At 54.2% G+C, this 20,402-nt stretch overlaps 1 protein-coding gene across 1 annotated transcript in view; it reads right to left on the reverse strand.

Moving 5' to 3' along the window:
* Positions 1–7,091: 7,091 nt before the first annotated feature.
* Positions 7,092–20,402, reverse strand: part of LOC119089869 (putative uncharacterized protein DDB_G0271606) — a gene marked incomplete in the record, with an annotated part of 77,412 nt that continues 64,101 nt past the window's right edge. Inside the window, 2 exon segments of the mRNA XM_037212678.1 lie at positions 7,092–7,121; positions 14,310–14,424. Coding sequence (XP_037068573.1) covers positions 7,092–7,121; positions 14,310–14,424 — 145 coding nt within the window.

Genomic DNA, 20,402 nt, shown 5'->3' on the forward strand with positions numbered 1-20,402 from the left:
GCGACCGACCTAAGGCTCAGCGGCTGGCCCTTAGGTACATGTAGTCCTGCCCGTTACCCATTCCATTCCATTCCATAGCCCTGAAATGATAATTTCTGGTCGAAAGGCCTCTAATCCAAACAACCAATCAGCCAGTGTTGTCCATTTCGCGTACCTGTGACGTTCAGTGGCGAGAAGAGCGCGGTTGTGGTTTGCGCAATCATCTAATGTGTGTGCAATCTCAACTGTCGCCAGCCGCTACTGCCACTCTGGGTATTATGGTCAGAACACGATTCCTCGCAGCTGACATCAATCTCCTGACATAGGCGAAGTTGTAACTGTTCGTGATGAACGCTTAAACTAATTGTTACCTCTCGCAGCTCAATTAAATCATCTTGCGCATACTTTTTTGATTTGGCGGATTGGATTGAAGTCTGGCATGTCTGGCAGTTATACGTGTTTGAGTGTGACATAGGAGGGCTCAGTTATTGCACGATTATAACGTCATAAGAGTAAAAGGCGTCGGATTGATAGAAGTGACCGTCGTTTTTCAAACGTCAGAGATTGTAAAGAAATAGCCAGAAACATGCTGTTTTCACCGATAGCAAGACATGCGTGCCACCGATATGTATCAAAAACCTATTTATTAAGTGGCGTCATGAACGAAACTCAAATGAACACTATTCTTGTACTCCTGTTGGTCAACGTAGTATGTTTGGGCACAGAACCAGTGGAGCATCAGCCGAATGGTAAAGTGTATTAGGAGACAAATATAAAGTATTTGTGTATCTATGCTTAAAATCCATAATCTCTTACAATACTTCGCGCAATCATGATATATGTGTAACAATCAAACGTGGCTTTGAAAGGCACCTGCTTGCATCACATAAAGATACATGCTTACACTAGGTCCCCCCTGAGTGAGACTTTGCTACACCAGAACAAGGATATCACCAGAAAGATAAGGCAGTAGTAATAGCCTTATTCATCGGAAAAAAAACAGGAGAATGGAGATATAGTTGAGTTGGTATTTCGGCAACATGTCCTTGTCGAGACAAAAGCAGAAGTCACGTTTGTACATAACATATATGTACATGTATGATATGCGTGTGTTTAGCGATCCATGCACAGCATTCGTTAAATGCTGCTGTAGGCCCCCCTAGAAGTCAAATACTCCCACCAGGGTCCTTAAAATAACCCGGAAGATAACTCAGCTATGCCATAACGTATTCTTAACGTACTTTATACAGCTGCTTCAGTACATTCTTTAAAGGCGGTGGGCATCTCAAATAAATGCTCGGAGAAAAGTGAGCAGTATGCTGTAGGTGAAAAATATGGTCATGACCATATGTTTTCTCAAGTGCGACAGTCCATGCAAGGATGTCAATGTTACGACACCTTAGCTTCTTCCAGGGCGACAGTGAGTCAGTTACGCTGAGTATTTGAAATATGGCCTCGAGATCAAGAAAAAGGTATCATTAAGACAAAGGTAACATTTTGGTTCGCTCTGTAATTGCCCAATACATCAGAAAGCATGACAACTGTAAAAGTTTTAACCCTATGTACAAACGATGTACTATGCACAAACAGCTGAACATGTTTGTACATATACAGCTGCTTAAAGTACATAAAAAGTACCCTTTCACATAGCTGTGTTATTTCTCGGGTTGTTTTGAGGAGCCTGGTGGGAATATTTGACTTTTCGGGGGCTTTGCTCTATGCATGCGCCATTTAGCGGATGCTATGCATGGATCGATAGGCGCACGCAAACACGGCGTGAGATGCCCCACGTATACGCAGGCGGATCTCACACAAACCCCGCGAGCGAGATCCCCCACGCGTATGTGAGCGAGTGTCCCTCCGTCTATGAGCTCCCTTGCCCGATCCATGACCGTGTTCGGCGTCTCATACCTTGCTTATGCGGCGCGCTGGCCAGCAGCCGCGAAAAGGGAGCGAAGGACACTCAGTGGATACATATTCTACGAGCTGCTGCAGGCATGTGCCATGCTGTAATCACTACATATCGACGCATTTCAGGCGCTATTATCGGCAATGTTCGTGACATGTTCCGTATTTGGCGGATTTGGTACGTTTCATGCATTGATGATTGTGCGAAACAGCAGGTCTGTATCAAATCCGGTAACCCATGCAAAGGTCCGTGCATGTTCCGCACGGAGGAGGCGGCGCCACTGGTCTGCTATCGCGCGTGTGGCACCTGCATTCCATGGATTAGACTCATCCCAGTTTAGGCACTTCGGGTTGTCCGACTACTGTCTCCAGTACTGGCTTTCACATTTGATTTTCACATTTGATTTTCACACCAGATTTCACATCTAGGCGGTGCAAAATACGGCTGGCATGATTCGCACAATATTCGTAAATGTTAAGGTGATACCACGTCATAAGGCATCACAGCATCTTGCAACACCACTCATTTCCTTACAAGATGCTAGATATCGGGCGTGTTGACACAGGAACCTGATAGGTGGCGTGTATTTGTCGCTTGTGACCCCTACATGCACACCAATGTTGAGCATTCCATGTCTCCCGTCAGAATGTATCCCAGAGGTCCATCCTCTCGCCCCTTCCACGTTTGGGTTCACAGGTTGAGGAGGGCCTCTTGCACAGACGTTTGACATGTCAATATGGACGCATAAGTGAGGCTCGCAAGATACATAGAAGTACCCCACTCAGGTGGGAATTGATTTGACCCCAACGATAAACGAAAAATAGGGCGCGGCGCAACGACGTCAAACTTTGAAGTTATAGACATCTAAAGGTCGATGTTGTAGTCCTGGAAATTATATTGATCTTCCAAGGTCACTGGCCTGCGGTGAGCACCAAAGTGAGGTCATGTTTGCCAGGAAACGCATTTATTTCAGGAGGAGGTAGGACAACAAGGATGACATTTTGTAGTATTATGTGGCATGAGGGGCTGAATGGTTATTTTGTGCAATATCTTGTGAATAAATTGCCGTTTTGCCGCTTAAAAGAAGCCGCGCGCTTTATCTATCAATCATGCTTCAAAATTATCGATCATTAGTAGTTTTTGCAACATTTTGAACCTCTACTACCAAGTTTGCATAGCGCCGAAAGCGAGTACGGAGGCAGGTATCCCCCCTCCCCCCCCCCCCCAGCATGTACGTACCCTGTTGGCGATTGCGCTACATGTGAAGTATCAATATGAAACTAAGCCAAGTACCGCATAATCAACCCCTACAACGACTGCTGAAATCATGCAGACTGAAGGTCGCTTCTCACCACCGGAACCGGCTTCATGCTAAAGTCGGCCTGACACGCGCTACTAAGCTTCCCGCATCACCAGTTACCGTCACCTTGTAACCGAGTGACTAAACCAAACAGGGCGTCACCAGAGCTCGGATACCGTCCCGTTTGGCGGACGTTTTGGCGGTGGATTCATGAGTCTGCCACATTCTGGCCCAAGGCCAGTCGGCAGCTGGCGGCGTGGGCACGCGCGGCGCAGCCCAGCGGCCTCGAACCGGCGGTCGGCGAGAGCAGCCCCCCACGGACGTGGCCCGGCTGTACCGGCGGCCACGTCAGACCGTCGCGACCCTGAACAACGCCCGGCCGCCGGGCGAGCAGGCGTGACGACACGCGACTGCAGCCAGCGCCAGCAACGGGGAACCGGCCGCACACGGCACGAACACCTGTCGTGATAGGGTCCTCAGAGGGGGCCCAGGGTTGTCGTGGGAGGGTGGGGGGTAGAGGTAAATGTTGCAGGCGTTTGCTGCACCACTAATCCCCTCCACTTTTCTACCTGGATTCGGCCACTTCTATTTTTAGTCTAATCCCACCCATGTTCCAAATGATTAAATGATGGAGCAAACCTTTCATCAGCTATAAGTGCCACATTTTTCTTTTCCACTTGGGAGATGCGAAATACCAGCTTAACACGCACCCAGATAGCCGGTTGAATGCGGCGCGTTCGGATGGGGGCGGAGCGGAGGTTGAAGTGGGGTCAATTTGAACTCCTGAGCTCAAATATGTCAGGCATTGAAAATGATGTGAGCTCGATGATGTACAATTTTAGACATCTACGTCGTGACCTTTGGGTTAAAAAAGCTCACGCAAGATTAAACTCGACATCAGTGGCTGAATATATCAGCCCTTCTCACGTAGTACGCTTTAAACGGGATACATTTTTGGGAGCAAACGGTCATTCAGGGCCCGTAACCTACTCTGGCCTTTATATTCTCGAAATTGCACAACCCTGTGAGATCATTATGATACCTGATAAATATGCATATATATATATATATATATATATATATATATATATATATATATATATATATATATATATATGTATATACACATCCATAATAAGTGTTAATAATTATTCCAGCAAGCCAAGTTTCTCAGCACAAAATGTTCATCATGATCGTACTAAGGCGGTGAGAAATTGACCAACAAATACGTGAACGAAGAGTTATCAACGTTTTTGCGGTCATAGTATTTGAAATGAACCAGAAAAATTTATCCATGCAACAGGTTTATCAGCCATGTTTTTTTCCTCCATGTTTCGATATTTTCTGATACATTCACGTGTCATTAGAAGAAGCACACTATTCCACTTCATAAGAAGAATAGCAATCCACCATCTAAGCACGCGTTAGACTGTGATGCCGCACAAGCAGTGCCAATATTCCACTGCAGTGATAACTTGTCAACTTTGCGGCCCAAGTGTGCAGGGCAGCTGGTAGAGCGTTCACAGACGTGATCTGAGCTTGAGCCTGGCCACGGGCCCGGTGTTTCGTCAGCCTAACAACAACCGACCTGAGGCAGATGACGACGCCAACTAACCAGAAAAGTGCAATGTTATAGAGGAAACGCATACCGCCGTCGAGCCGGCGTTCGCCGACGTCGCCGTGTTCGGCGCAGTGTCTGCAGCGGAGTGGGGTCGCAAGTCGCGGAGCTGTGCCACGGCCAGGCCGCGATTGGTGCCTGTCTGTGATCAGTGACAGAGGTGTTTGTCTCTCTGGCGCTCCACCGGCCGTGAAGGGGGGGGGGGGGGGCACCTCTGCGACAGCGTCCGAGCGTCGCGGCCAGTGGCCGGTGTGCGTGGGGGCCGGCGGCGCGGCACCGACCCAGCCTGCAGCGGCCGATCCTGCAGACTCCGGTCCCCCCCCCCCCCCTCCCACCTTCCCCCTCTCCGTGCTGCACGGATAGTCTGTGCACGCGTGTAGAGTGGAATAAGGAGTCTCGGGCCGGCTGTAGGCCGGATCGACAGGCATGACGGAGGTCGGAGCTGTGGATCAGTATGCTTGGGCAAGAGGACAGCGGGACTTTTGACGAGTTTCATGAAACGAAGCAACATCTTCGGCGAAGTTAAGATCTCTCTGTGTGAGCACGCGAGGCCTTACAAATTATGCCGTTTGAGTCAGTCATGAGGGGAACGATCAAACAACGATCTCTTGCTTTACCCCAGGCGTCACAATAGATGATTTGTCCTGCGATTGCTGTCCATTTCATCATGTGAGGATATGGAAATGATCCATGAAAGGATGCTTGGAAGGAAACTGGGAAGCTCCAAAGGCATCTGGTAAAGCAGAAGCAATGTTAAATAGTTTGCTGTCATGTCCGTGAAATGTTGCTTTAGCATTTACGCCGATAACCGCGTAGGTTGTCGTACACTGTTATCCGCTATGGAACACAGCAGCCTGCCATTCTTTCACTTACAGGTGCTTCACCAGTGTCTAACATATTCAAGCCCATCCGAGCGAATGGGCTCACATATGTGGCAGATAAATATCAGAGGATTTGTGCTTAGACTTGCCGTCCGTCACATAAGACATAGGACGTTTTGCATGCCTGCAAAATGCGGGTAAAAAACAGACGTGGGAGAGTAAGGCACCTTACAAGTATCTCTGGTAGTCAGCCCGCTATTGGAAAACCTATTTCTCTTAAGTGACGTACTCACAATATCTTATACCACTAGATCGGCAAAACCTATACTTAATTACTAGCAGACGTGTGCAAATGGAAAGAGGGGCATCAGCTGTAAAATGGTGTAGACTCGCAGGCAACTGGACAAACGAAGGTAAACCAGACGAGTTACGGGCACCCCGACCCGACGGTTCTTGTTTGTGAAGCGCACGCGTTGATCAGTCGAAATCAACGCTTCATTTGCTTATGTCGTAAATGTTATCGTTAAACCATACCCCGTCCGCTTATACATGTGGGTTTAGTTTACTGCGATGCATAATGCCCCTCCTCGCCGACTGCACACGCTGGGTTTAGCTGTTTCTGATGTAGGCATATGAGATATCTATGGACGCATCCATCCCAAATTGATGCCACTTGACTTATCCAGTCGTGAAACCTCAGACATACGTAATTGCAAAGCAGTTTAAGCAGCAGCAGGTGGTCATGGCTCTTCGCCAGTGCGGTGGAGCATTGACGTCATCTATTTGTTAAGCCAGTTGTCATGTAAACAGATGAACAAACTGGCATGCTCAGATTTGGGGCTTTGGCATTTCGCTCCATATTATAAAAACTTTTCTCGATCGCAGATTATAATGCCTACGTACATCAATGCTAATGTCACACAAATTTTAAAGGCCGTCATCAGAAGGTTCCTTTTACAATACGGGAGACAGGTGTGTGGACAGGGGGGGGGGGGGCATGTCCAGTGAGCTGAAACTACAATTTCCCCATTATTAGATCCCATCTGGATCCATTCCGTTCCCGGATGCGACCGGAGACTCCATTGCGTTGACACCCAGCTGACGACAGTTCCGCGGTGTTCAGACTCGGTTCGCCACAGGGCCCAAAAGGGTCCAGAGCCGGTTTACTACAGAGTTCAGTAGTGTTCAGACTCGGTTAACCACAGGGCCCAAAAGGGTCCAGATCCGGTTTACTACAGAGTTCAGTAGTGTTCAGACTTAATTGTCACAGAGTTCACGCAGAAGCGCTAGCGACCATGATCAGCGTTGATGGGTGCCGCCAGACCGGTGATGATGACTGGACCGGTCCCATAGTGAGCGGCGTCGAGAGGTCAGAGGAGTGCACCACGGGCTGCGTCGCGCTGTACCGGCCTGCTCCGCACCGGCCCGCTCCGCACCGGCCCGCTCGACCCTGCCGTCGCTCCATCACACCAGCGCCCACTTCACCAACTCATTCTGCGAAAGCAGGTCGCGCAAAGTGGCGCCAACCCCGGGGTCACCACCCGTGATTGGCGGGAAGTCCTCATACGCCGCGGTCGGCGAAAGCACGCGAGTGGGCCCGGCGTGGCCCGGCGTGTTCCAGCCCGGCCCGACATTGTCCGGCCTGGCCCGACATGGCCCAGTCCGGTGCGACATGGCCCAGCCCGACCCGACATGGTCCGGCTCGGCTCGACATGGCCCAGTCCGGTGCGACGACATGGCCCAGCCCGGCCCGACATGGACCAGTCTGGTCCTGGGCGGACAACACGGGCGGGCGCCGCCCCGTGACGGGGTATGGCGACTTAAGTCTACTGTCAGTGTGTCAGAGGCTACCAACAGGCATGTGGTCCACTTATCTACCACATGCCTAAAGCAGCATTCCTCTTGTTAAAAAGGAGTGTCAGTTTCTAAAGTCAGGCCGGCTCGTTGCTTCGTGGGGGGAGCGGGGGGGGGGAAGCGACAGACGTTCCGAAGGTAATATTGATAACTTTGAGCTGTTTTGAGCTTCCGTCGAGTTTTAAGCAGCTGCGATCCGGGCAAGTCTGTATCAACAGCGGGCCCTGCCCCTTGACGTCCCGGGGTCGCCGCTACTGCCGGGATGGGGTGACGCGGATGGTGGGAGCAGCCGGCTGCGCGGCCGTGGCTGAGCGGCGGGGTCAGTGGCGGACAGCGCCGCCTGGGAACCGTGAGGTGACGTACCATGGCGCCGAGGTCAGCCCAGCTGGCGCAGTTGGCACCGACCGCGCGCCACGGCAGAAGCTGTCAAACAGGATGCAGCCGCTTCAAATGGGCTTGGCGCCGTTACTGGCTGGCGTATGGGTGTAAGGGTGGGGAAAAAGTCACTCACTACTGGAAAGCACAGCGTGCTTTTCCCAATTTCCAGTGCTGGAAAACATAGCGCTCAAACCTAGCCGAACTTCCCAACTGATTACACACCCGCGCGTTATGCTCTTTCATTAAGATGCTCGCCGCAATTCATTTGAACAAAAATTCACCAGTCGCTCATGACATGAAACAGGCCGCTCTTCCTATGATACAAATCGTGGCTAATTTTACAGTTTGCGTGTCAGTTGGCTGATCCATCACCATCGCCAGCTTGTAATGGCGTAGCGATCACACACTGAATCACCATCTATTTGGCTCAGATCGTACACATGTCGCGCCGGCGCATATGTACCTCGTTTTTAAACGGCATTTAGTGCAAGATGTATTAAGAAATAGTGGTAGAAGCTAAATGACACCAGCGCTTTTCTGGACATTGCCATACCCTCAGGAAATAACGTTCTTAAAAAACCGCGGGTGAAGCCCCTGCATTCCCCCGGCAGGATCACCACACGCCATTCTGTCTATCGCTAAGATGCCACCACGGTTTGCTTATTTATAGCGTCAAACGTGTGAAAATAAGACTATTAGATAGAATACGACTAAAACGCAACGTTATAGAACAAAACCATTGTGGATATGAAGCACGTAACTTGGTATTCACTTGAACATAACGTCAAGTGGTTCTTGCTGTAGTATTGGACAAGAACCTTGATGAAGTATTCGTTTCCTCCGACAAGGATACAAACTGCCTATACCCCGATGCTAAAGATTACCACGGTAGTAGGTGTCCCGAGTAGTGGTTTAGCTTTAATGGTTCTTAGATTTCTTTGCACTTAAACAATGCTTAAGAGGGCACTTCATTCCAGGGAGGAAACCCATGCAATACCTTTCAAGCCGAGGCAGACATGCTTCGGGAGCCGAAGCAGCGATGGCAAGCTCCGATCTCAGGATCCCATAAACATGGAATACTTTGAGATCCTAGATTCGCCCTTGAGATCCAAGCACAGGTTTGTTCCCAGGCATCATGCACATCTGATAGGGCTAAAGTTCAGTTTCGTTTCACAAAAAGGGAAACGAAACTGGGGTGATATATGTATTGCTATATGTACTGTTAGTAGAGAGTATATCCTTAAGAGGGCAAATACCAGAGTAAATCATCCAGTAGTTAACTGAAACTGAGCATTTGCTTGTCAATTTACCGCCGGCTGGTCAAGTTTATTGAGTGCGGGCAGGATGCTGATGCAAAGAACGCCACTGTTAATATTTGAGACCCCAATGCATTGCTTTAAATTTAAAATACCACACCAGTCCAGTTGAGAAAAACATCTCACAATAAACGTAACGTCCGAGGACAGCATCACAAGATGAACTTGATTCAGTTGAGCATACTATTGCATTTTAAATCGGTCGGCTGGACACATTTTGGCGTGGCAGATAGCCCGGCCGAGAACAATGAACAGTCCGACTGAGAACAGCCGGAACAGTGCACGGTCCGACTGAGAACAGCCGGAACAGTGCACAGCCCGACTGAGAACAGCCGGCACAGTGCACAGTCCGACTGAGAACGGCCGAAACAGTGCACTGTCCGGCTAAGATCAGCCGGCACAGTGAACAGATCGGCTGAGAACAGCATTGCACAATTCACCACCAGCCAGAATCGGAAGTGTATCGTTCCAAAGTCATTGGGTGGTTCGCAATGAGAAATTGGGCCAAGTTTACCCGCCATCATTAGGATTTCGAAGGTGCAGAAAGATCCACCCATGGTCAGTGCACACAGCTCAGCCCAGCGCGGCAGCAGTGCACTATGCGTCCAGCAGCGGCTGAGCAGCAGTGCGGCATGAGCTCAGCAGCGGCTAAGCAGCGGCTGGGCAGTAGTGCAGCCGCCTTGGCCCGGTGCCGCACGCCGTGTGGACTTCCGCTCTGCCGCCGGGAAAATGGAGCGGAAGGCGCGCCGCCGACGCCGCCGCCGCCGCCGCCATCCGGCGAAAGTGCGTCGCACCACCAGCTGATTGGGACGCCAATGCTAATGCGGCGGGGTGAGGCAGGCGGCCGCTCTCGTGCCGGTCTGATCGGGCACGCCAGACCGCTGCGTGGCCTGCTCGGCTGGCCTGCTGGCCACCGGCGGATGAGCCGAGCAACCCTCGCCTGGGTCCGATCGGATGCCGGGCGGATCGGATGATCGGATGCATGCCGATCATCGGCGATCGGCGTACGTCCAGGCTCAGTTCGTCAGGGTCGAACCTCCACCATTTCGCCTACTCGGCCGACACCTTTGCCTTGGTGTGTTGACGTTGTGCATGGATTGGTGTTTACCAGAAGCATGGGGGAGGGGGGGGGGGGGTAGTGCAGCCCGTTCACTAGATCGATGCCGCTGCAGGCCGTCCTGCAGGCGCCCGGCCCCTGGCAGCTAACGGGCGTTTCCATCACAAAGTACCGGACGCATTTCGCAAAAAGGAATGCGGGTGACACGTGCCAGACTGACACGCTCCACACATCCGGTGTTGTGTCAAATCGCATCTGCTTAATTCCTGATTAGTGGGTTGAAGCTTACTTCAAAAGCGGAGGTCACGCGGCCATTCCATGCCATGTTCGCCGCCTGGCGCCTCTAAGGGCCCCCTGGCGGCGTGGCGGCCTCGCTCGCCGCCGGTTCGGGAGCTTGGAGCGTGCCGACGGCGCGGCTTCGGCGGCGTCCGGCGGCGCGGCGTCAGTACACGGCCGCCGCCCGGCACGCCAGCAAAAACACAATGCTGTGGCGGGCGGCCACGTCCGGTTTGTCGGTGGCCGCTCGAGTCGGGCCAGGGCTCCGCAGCGACTGCCGTTAGATCTCACCGGCTCCCGCTGCGTTGGTTCCCATCTTGCGCCTGCGTGAAAGGAACCGTTCGTGGCCGTAGAATGCGCTTGTTATTTCACTCCGTAAAATACTGCCGAATTTTGGTGATAGGGGACTACGAGCTAGACACGCACGGACTCAGCGGAAATGCGATACACGCCGACGGGCTGTGTGCCCGGTCTGGCTGCCCTTCGGGCGGCTCCTGTACCACGAGGCGGAGCACCAGCCAGTGAACGCTTACGTTCTTACATCGACGCAAATTCACCCAATTAACGGAAGCATGTCCTGGGTTTTTATGCTGGAGGCCAATTCTTTCCAGCCTGTATTATCTCATCGCGTGATAGCAGCTGACAGCCAGGAAATGAAATTATCGCCGCACTCTAGGCGTACGTTGTTGATGTCCGTTCGTCGAGCGGCGTGCACCCGTCTGGCGGGAGAGGCGACGGGACAGTGATCACAGCAGCCTCCCTGTCGGTATCGGCACCTCCTGAGCCGTCCCGTCAGCCCAGACGGCTTTGCCGTCAGGACCGCCCGGGGCTGAGGTTCGCAGCTGGGACTGTCGGGTGGTCCCGCACGGCTCGGAGCTGACCTCTGTTGTAGGGGCTGAGGTTCGCAGCTGGGACTGTCGGATGGTCCCGCACGGCTCGGAGCTGACCTCTGTTGTAGGGGCTGAGGTTCGCAGCTGGGACTGTCGGATGGTCCCGCACGGCTCGGAGCTGACCTCTGTTGTAGGGGCTGAGGTTCGCGGCTGGGACTGTCGGATGGTCCCCGCACGGCTCGGAGCTGACCTCTGTTGTAGGGGCTGAGGTTCGCAGCTGGGACTGTCGGATGGTCCCGCACGGCTCGGAGCTGACCTCTGTTGTAGGGGCTGAGGTTCGCAGCTGGGACTGTCGGATGGTCCCGCACGGCCCGAAGCTGACCTCTGTTGTAGGGGCTGAGGTTCGCAGTTGGGATTGACGGATGGTCCCAACGGCACGGGGCTAACCTCCGCCGCCGGGGCTGAGGTTCGCAGGTGGGATTGTCACGCAGCTCTGCTCTGTCGCCCGGTGCCGTCCGTGCCTGAGAGTTGCCGGTGGAAGCCCCGGCCGGCCGGTCGTGTCGCGGTGTAGTCCGCGGCTGAGTGTTGCCGGTGGAACCCCCGGCAGGCCGGGCGTGTCACGGTGTCGTCCGCGGCTGAGTGTTGCCGGTGGAACCCCCGGCAGGCCGGGTGTGTCACGGTGCCGTCCGCGGCTGAGAGTCGCCGGCGGACCCCGGCAGGCCGGGCGTGTCACGGTGCCGTCCGCGGCTGAGAGTTGCCGGCGGACCCCGGCAGGCCGGGCGTGTCACGGTGCCGTCCGCGGCTGAGAGTTGCCGGTGGAACCCCCGGCCGGCCGGGCGTCGGTGCCGTCCGCGGCTGAAAGTCGCCGGCGGACCCCGGCAGGCCGGGCGTGTCACGGTGCCGTCCGCGGCTGAGAGTTGCCGGTGGAACCCCCGGCAGGCCGGGCGTGTCGCGGTGCCGTCCGCGGCTGAGAGTCGCCGGCGGACCCCGGCAGGCCGGGCGTGTCGCGGTGCCGTCCGCGGCTGAGAGTCGCCGGCGGACCCCGGCAGGCCGGGCGTGTCGCGGTGCCGTCCGCGGCTGAGAGTTGCCGGTGGACCCCCCGGCAGGCCGGGCGTCGGTACCGTCCGCGGCTGAGAGTCGCCGGTGGGCCCCGGCCGGCCTGGCGTCGGTACCGTCCGCGGCTGAGAGTCGCCGGTGGACCCCCGGCAGGCCGGGCGTGTCGCGGTGCCGTCCGCGGTCGGTCAGTAGTCCGCGCCGCCGGCCGAGTACGCCGCCGTGACGCCGCTGATGCAACGCCGCGGGTTTCACATCGGCACCATTCACCGACGGTCACTCATGAAAAGGTCGCCCGTTCGGCCGACACCGGCGACTGACAGCGGCCCCTGACCTGAGCCTGGGGGTACACAGAGCGGGCCAGCTGCGCCGCCGGCCGGTCGGCAGCTCTTCCGGGCCCGTCCCTGCCGCGGGTCAAGGATCAGTCCAAGGATGGCGCGCGCCGCAGCCGGGCGTGCCGGGAGTGACGTGCGGGCACGGCCTCCACACGGACACCCGGTGGGAAGGGGCGAGACCCCGCTGAGCCGGTGTGGAGCTCCGCACCCACCAGGTGACAGAGACAGCCGGGGAGCAGAGCTGTGCTCGGGTGTAAAGCACGATCCGAATATTTCGGCCCTTCCGGCTACAGCCGGCGTGAAGCAGTTCGAAATCAATTCAGGCAGAGGAGTGTCAGAGGTCGTAAAATAATTTACAGAATGTTATTAATGATAATGCCGGGCGCACCGCGTTAAAATGCGCATAAACAGTTGTATGGCTGGCACTGCGTATGGGGTGGCATGGAAAGCCTGACATATGGAATGTTGGCGTAGAAAGCTTCCATCAACCATAAGATGCACTTATTAGTTTCTAAGCAATTCGCTCTGCAAGGTTTCCACTAAAATTAACTTAACGACACCGTGTGTAATACATGGTGAAAGGTATAAGTTTTTCGATGCCTTATTGATGATAACACGTTAATTGTCTGCTACTGATCTGATCGTGTCTGACCTTATTGGATCGGCCTGGGCTATACAATCAGCTGAAAGATATATTGGCAGCCATCCCATTGTGCACAGCAGGCCACACTGCAAATCAGAAGATTAAATTGGTGTTAAGCTGAAATAGATAGATACCCCTGTGAAGTAGAAGTATTACAGGGAGCGTCATTGGCAAGATATAACAGGCGCCTCCAGATTGGCATGCCTCTTATATAGCTGTGGGTTTTCCACACCAACTTCTTGGACGCGCTACCAGACCAAACCAACTTAAAGCAAGCTTTGCCGGTGATTCACAGCCGGCCACGCGGTAAGCATGCTGGCATATCCGCGTGGCGTAAGATCTGCACAAACGACACGCATTCTCAGCTTAGCGTGGTCCCAGCTTCACGACATGCTTGCAACGACCCACGCGACGCCTGCCGGACAACGCTGCCCAAATGAATGATTAATGCGGTTGACGTGAGCCAAAGCTAAGCCAATGGCGACGGCATGACGAAGGCCAACGGCCAGCTCGCTACACTTGCAACGGCCATAAATATGATAATGCGGGTACCTGGGTCAGCAAACGTTGCGCGGTGCGAAGATGCGAAACCAGCCTGTTCGGATCACCAGCTGCCCGTGTTTTATCCTGGGACCGGTTTGTGTTGGCGCGTATCGGTAGATCTGGTGTCCTTTGCAAAATTACTTTTACAAACATAACAACAATGAGGTGCATGATTGTGAACCCACGCTGTCAACACATTAATTGAACTGCGCAGATTGGTGAAGCACCTGGTTCAATTTTACAGCTGCTTGACCGCAGTTACATTCAACACCCGCTATGACAGCGCTTTTCAAGCCTTCCTATCCTGAAACGCAATGAACTCACCTGAAATGAGTGCTTTAGGGAAAAACTCAAACCTAGCAGCCGTTTATGCTACGAAAAGACGAGCAGCGCCTACCTTATCCTTGTCCTTTTCCTTCTTCCCGCCGAAAATGTTGGAGAACACTTTCTTCATGTCACAGGGCGTCGCGTGACCACTGCTCACGACACCGATGCGGACACGGACGGCGGCACTGCAAGGACACGGACGCCGAGCCGGCCGCGCACCCTGTGCCGGACACGATCACAGAGCCGGCGCACGGACGCTGAACAGGCGCGGCCCCGCACTGCCAGCTCGCTGCTTCACCTGGCGCCGGCCGGTCCGGCCCGGTCCGGCCCGAGCCGCGGCGGCCGCTGCCACCAGGGCGCGCCACCGCCGCGCCGACCTGGCGCACCTCTGCCGATCGTCCGGACCCGGGTCGGACTGAGGCGTCCGTCCGGTCCGGGCCCGAGACAGGGCATGCCCTCTGACCTCGGACCCGCAGGCGCCATAAAGCTACAGCACGCATTAGAGACCTTCAACTACGCATCCATGGTTCTCTGGATTTCTGGTGGCTTGGAAGAGCGATGTGTGTCGCGCCGTTATAGTGTCACACCTGCAGTCGAGGCACCCACTCTCTGCCGTCCTCCCATTGGGAGCTACGGCCAAACAGGAACTCACGTCCAGTGAAGATGCTCGGCAAACACCCGCGATGGGACCGAGCCGATCTGCACCTGCAAAACCACGCCGTCCTCCAGCCAAATACTATCCACTCGACCGCAAAAAACGGCGAGTCTCGCATCGGAAGTCACTAGCAGCCGCGGCAGCCGGTTTGCTGTGGCCAGCCCGGCCCGGTGCCCGGCGAGGCGCGGAAGCGCTCGGCCTGCTGCCGCCGCCCGCCGGGAGCCGGGAGCCGCCTGCCGGGAGCCGGGCTGGCCCGTGAGTCAGCGGCCCTGGCGCCCGCCCCCGCCCTCCATACACGGCCGGGCCGGCCCCGACCCGGCCGGGCGCGCCTGATGGACACGCCGTGTCAGCAGACTCAGGGCCGGTGGCGGGCGGTGACGGCGACACGAAGGGCGGACCCTCCGGTGCCACCCAAGCGCGACCACGTCCGCCCCGACGGGCGCGCGGGTGGAGACTCCAGTATCGCCATCACAACTCGCCCACATACCATCGAGACGCGCTGGAATAACGTGCAGCCTCAACAGTGCGACTACGTGGTCGGGCAATCATACTGCATACAACGAGACCGAGCGGAGATGCGTGCAGGCTTCGGTGGGAAAGTGAAGCGAGCACACCACGCGAGTATCGCTGGGTGGCGGTGAAATAAGAGCTAAAGTGGTGATGGCGAGAGACAAATGGCGTCGTGTTGGCGCGAGGATGGGCGGAATCGTGCCCCGCGCTCCAGTCACCGCACCGCCGGGCTACAGATCGGGCCCAGCGAAGGCCCGACGTACCCGCAACCCAACGGGATCTGCTCCGAATGCAGGCATTATTCCGATAGTCGGCTACAAACGGCGCCATTAGAAAACAGTTCAACAGCGCATGCTGCACGATGTGTGCGCCCAGCCATGTGCGCGTTGGGAAACAGCGTTCGCGGCGGATTTGGAGCTGTGGAACGGCGGGGCTGAGCCCAACTTTGAACTAGGTCGTTCGTGTCGCCGTAAAACACACCGGGGCGTGCGTAGTTACGCCCGCGCTGTCGGTGTTGGGCCATTCCAAACACTAGATGGCGCCAGGACCTCGTCCCCCGAGCAGGGGCATCTCCTGTCATGACAGGCACAATGGAGCTGCGAGCGGGGTCATTTTTCAGTCGTTTGTTTTCGTCTGGGCGATATAGATCAACGCCGGGTGAACGCCCAGGAACACAAGGCGTCCCTCCTCCGTAAACGAAGCCCTCGCGGCGTGACAGACGTGCTGACGCTCGGGCAGGACAGTTTGAGGTCGCCGGTGCCGAGCTCTGGCGGCTTGCTAGGCCGAGCAAGCGGTGTTGAAGGCGAAACCATGGGCAAAGGAACGCCTCAGTGGGTCGAATGATAATGTTGTCAGTTTTGTAATGCACGGGCACAGTGCTTAACCTAAATATCCTTCAACTGTGAGGCGTCACGTCCCCCTGGCCGCCTGTTTCCACGCCATATCGGTACAGCGCTGGACAGCGTTCTGTGAGACAGCGAAAGTTAAATCGATTCACCAGCTTCATTTGCGTGCATACATAATGGTTTAGGTGTACCACAACACCCGAATCAATTCGCTCCACTTCACTTGGTAACTTCACTCATTGACTTGAGTGAGTGAAGTGAGCGAACTAACGCTGTCAATACATGCGACAATCGAATCTGATTTGACGTCTGATTTCTTTGTTCGCTACCTCGTGTGAATGAAATCTGTAAATTTCATACAATCAAACTGTTCGTTATCGGGCTCAACGAAATTGTTTTGGTGCTTTGGCCATGCGAATGCCCGCGAAACCTAGTCGTTTTGTTGACCACCATGTAATATTGTCCATTCATTTCAATATTCTTTGAACACAGACTACAAATATCAAAAGCTTACGATCGATGCCCGGGATACCAATTTATCCATTAGCACGCGCCAGGGTGGGCGTCAGTTTAACTCCTGAAGGTTTGTAAATGGTACTTTTCGAAAGGCCTGGTGTATCCGCGCCAAAATATGCATAGCTGTAGGAAACTGAATAATGCATGGTTTGATTTAAGAAATCAGATATGCCTTGTAAGGTCAATGACCTATGGCAGTTAGGGTGTCACTGAATGTAATTTCTAGAGAATAATTTAACCTGATGCGGCAACGGAGTGTACACGCAGCCATATATCTCTGAAATGTTTGCTTAAGCAATACGACGGTTGAATTTAGGAGCATAACCAATTTAATTGACATTTGTTCAGACATAGGTCGAAACCAACCTGATTTTTTACTCGAGAGCGCTTTGTATGGGGTTCCGTACGTCTGTGGATTCTGGTGCTCATCTGAGTTTATTGATAACAGGTACTGCAAGAGACATCTTCCATAAACTTCTTAAAGGTGGCACAAAAGCAAACTCCACAGGAATCTCGTAGACCTGTGGTTACCATGACCTTCTAAAGGCCAAGTTAGGTCACGGTCTTAAATTATCATCAATGACCTTTAGCTTAGAACAGTTATCTAGGTTCAAGGTGATGGTGTGAGTAGGTCCGGAGGTACTTGGACATATGATATTATTTTTTGGGCATGTATTAGGCAGCAAAACCTAAACCGACAGATGCCTTTTGTAACATGGCTTAGGCCCTGCGCCCTGATTGTGTAGAGTTATTGCTCGATACAGTAAATTTCGTACGAGAAAGTCGACGTGCTGAGAATCATTGCATTTAGACGCTGAAATATACAGGGAGATCACTCAGTACGTCTCATACGTCCCACGTTTGCTTTAATAGAGCAGTGAGGTTAAAGCGATTTGCCAGCAGAGCCATGAACTCTTGGATTTGAGGGTGACTTTAACAATGGTAGAAAAATGCAAATCAGGAAGAGTTCTAGCGTCAGCGTCAAAACAGATGCCTTTAGAGCTCCGCTTTCATTTGGATTAAATATGCCGAAGACCGCGGCATCCCTTATCAGGCTGATCCCGTGGAGCTGTTCGAGGGAACTCCACACAAAATCCGTGCCGAGGCGCGTGGCGCCGCTCCGAGCCTCCCTTAGACGTGTTGCCCTCGGGGGAGATCAACTAGAAATCGCCGCACAGTCGCTTGGCAACATCACAAATGCTTGCGGTGCTGTTTCGTAGATTTCAGTTCATGGATTGTGGCACGGTTATGTGTCATGCAGAAATTGTGGCATCAAATTTTAAGGAGGCTTGGGAGATGATAACGATGATATTTGGGTTTTCCGGACGCGTCAACTATAGCGGTTCATTTGCGCAGCCTGGGAGAGAAAATGAACAAGCTACAGACGGCAAGGGGGAGGAGGAGGGAGCATACAAACAGGGATGCAATGACAGAGTGGTTAGCACCTTCAGCTCCCACGCGGGCCCCACGTCCGTTCGGTTCGTCCGGGTTCGTCCGTTTGCCGGACTCCGCTCGCACCATGACTACTGAGCGTTAGCATGCTCTCTGCAGTTGCTGACGTCGCATCAAATGCTTCGCGCCGAACGATTTCTTTTTTGCAAAAAAGGATACACTCAAAGTCATAAACACAGATATATGTGTCAAACACTAATTCGATGCAACAGCCTCGACGGGGTGATATGCCAAAGCCGCGTAGAGCCATGATGGGTGCAAGTTAGCATTGCCCACTAAGTAGGTCGACCGACAGTCCTGCTTTTTCAGCCGTGGACTGATCAGGGCAGAGTGGCGGTGCGGCACCGCTTGTACTTCAAGGAGCCCTTGGCAAGCGCCAATCACGGATTAGTTTTGGGCTACCGAGCACAGTCTTGCCATAATTGGCGAGTTGGGAGGAGCTTTACGGGAGTAAATCCTCTTTGGATCGTAGAGCATCGCTGAACTGCTCTCCTCTGTGACTTGGATGCAGTTTCACAGCACACACCTGCAGCACAGCCTTCGCCAAGGCCGTATGCAAGGCCCCCCATTTACCAGCCCCAGAGCCGGTGAATACTCCGTGATAATGTGCTCCGAAACATCTGCACAGCCGTCCAGCCGTGCATGCAGCGCTTCACTGGAAGTGGCAAACTGTTCGCTTTTCCCAAAGGTCATCCGCTGGATTGACGCTGCGGTATGGGATCCGCGGCCACCAGGCCGTGGCATTTCAGGGCCGCATCCGCCTCCCCTATCCGTTTCGTGGTTATGGAGTACGGCGAATCGAGACGAGGGTTAAGTTCAGAGTGAAGAGAAGCGGAGGATCATGGGATGGATGTAAGGCATGCAGAGTCGGCTTATGCCGCCCAGGTTGCACTGCAAAGAGCACGTCCAAAGCCGGTCAAAGCTTGGTTGAAAAAGCGGTCATCCTATTCTAATGGGCCCATCGGTGCCCATGAGAGTCCGCCATTATCCGTCACCAGCGCCAGAGGGTAGAGTTCCGTCTCTCGCGCACTGCAGGTGACCGACCTGGGGCTCTGAAGAGGCGACCACGTTCCCATACAGGGTCTGCTCTGAGACGATGTCCTGCCCAGCTGTTACACCCGCACCTTCGGGCTGCTCGGTCGAGCCTCCGGTCTGAAACGGGCCGGTGTGACGTCAGAGGACCACTGTCCTCTAGATACAGCCTCTGTGCCGTGTTGGGATAAACGAACAAAGCGAAGTACACAACCATAGCCATTCGCTGTCAGCCAGACAAGTGGGCATTCGTGGCCGCTGGGAGGCACACGAATGATCGGGACTTAGACCAACGAAAAGGAAAATTGCAAACGAACGGATGAACCAGTAGGACAGAATCTAACGGATACCAGGGGTGAGCCCACATGGACCGAATCGAATGGACACACTGGTGGACTCGGACCTTAGAGGACGACCAATTGTGCACGAAAACGTGTCTCCTTTATACAATTGTGCAGTGAAAACGTCTGCGTGCAGCACCAGTGTGAAATTGGAGAGCTAATTACAGCGATGCAAATTTTGAAAGATGGGTGGGCCCCATTGGAATCGATTCCGGCTACTGGCATACATCGTGGTTACTCGATATTGAAATTGGCTAAAAAGTATACAACACTTTTCGTGAGTCAGAGGCACAAAACTGCACGTATTATACACCAATAGAACGCTGGTCGGCGATTTAACAGAAGTCAAAGCCGGGCTGGAAGCTGAGACGGGAGACGAGGTAGGAGCAGATGCGGCTGAGCCGACGTCGGGTACGGACCGGCTGCGTGGGCCAGCCACATGCATACACGTGCCTTGTCACTGTCACTCTCCAGCTCCAAGATGCGGAACTCCATCAGCTCGTTCTGGTCTCGCAGCTCCTGCAGCTCGTTCCTGGCGCTGGCCTCGGCCGCTCGCAGCTGCCGCAGCCGCCGCGAGAGCCACAGGTTTTGCGCGGTGAGCAGGCTCTTCTCGTGCAGGGTCGTCGGCTGGACCCCGCGTCGCAGCAGCGCCGCTTCCAGGTCCCGCACCAGCGTCTGCCGACCGACACATCCGGCTATAGGTGGCAGCACTGGACGAGGGATACGGGGCCGTGCTGCTGCTCCGGAGGTCCAACGTTCTTGCATGATGCGAGTAGAAAGAAGCGTCATGGCCATCGCTACAACACAAATCA

Source organism: Pollicipes pollicipes, unplaced genomic scaffold (assembly GCF_011947565.3).
Source record: "Pollicipes pollicipes isolate AB1234 unplaced genomic scaffold, Ppol_2.1 Scaffold_3087;HRSCAF=3621_pilon_pilon_pilon, whole genome shotgun sequence".
Taxonomy (NCBI): Eukaryota; Metazoa; Arthropoda; class Thecostraca; order Pollicipedomorpha; family Pollicipedidae; genus Pollicipes; species Pollicipes pollicipes.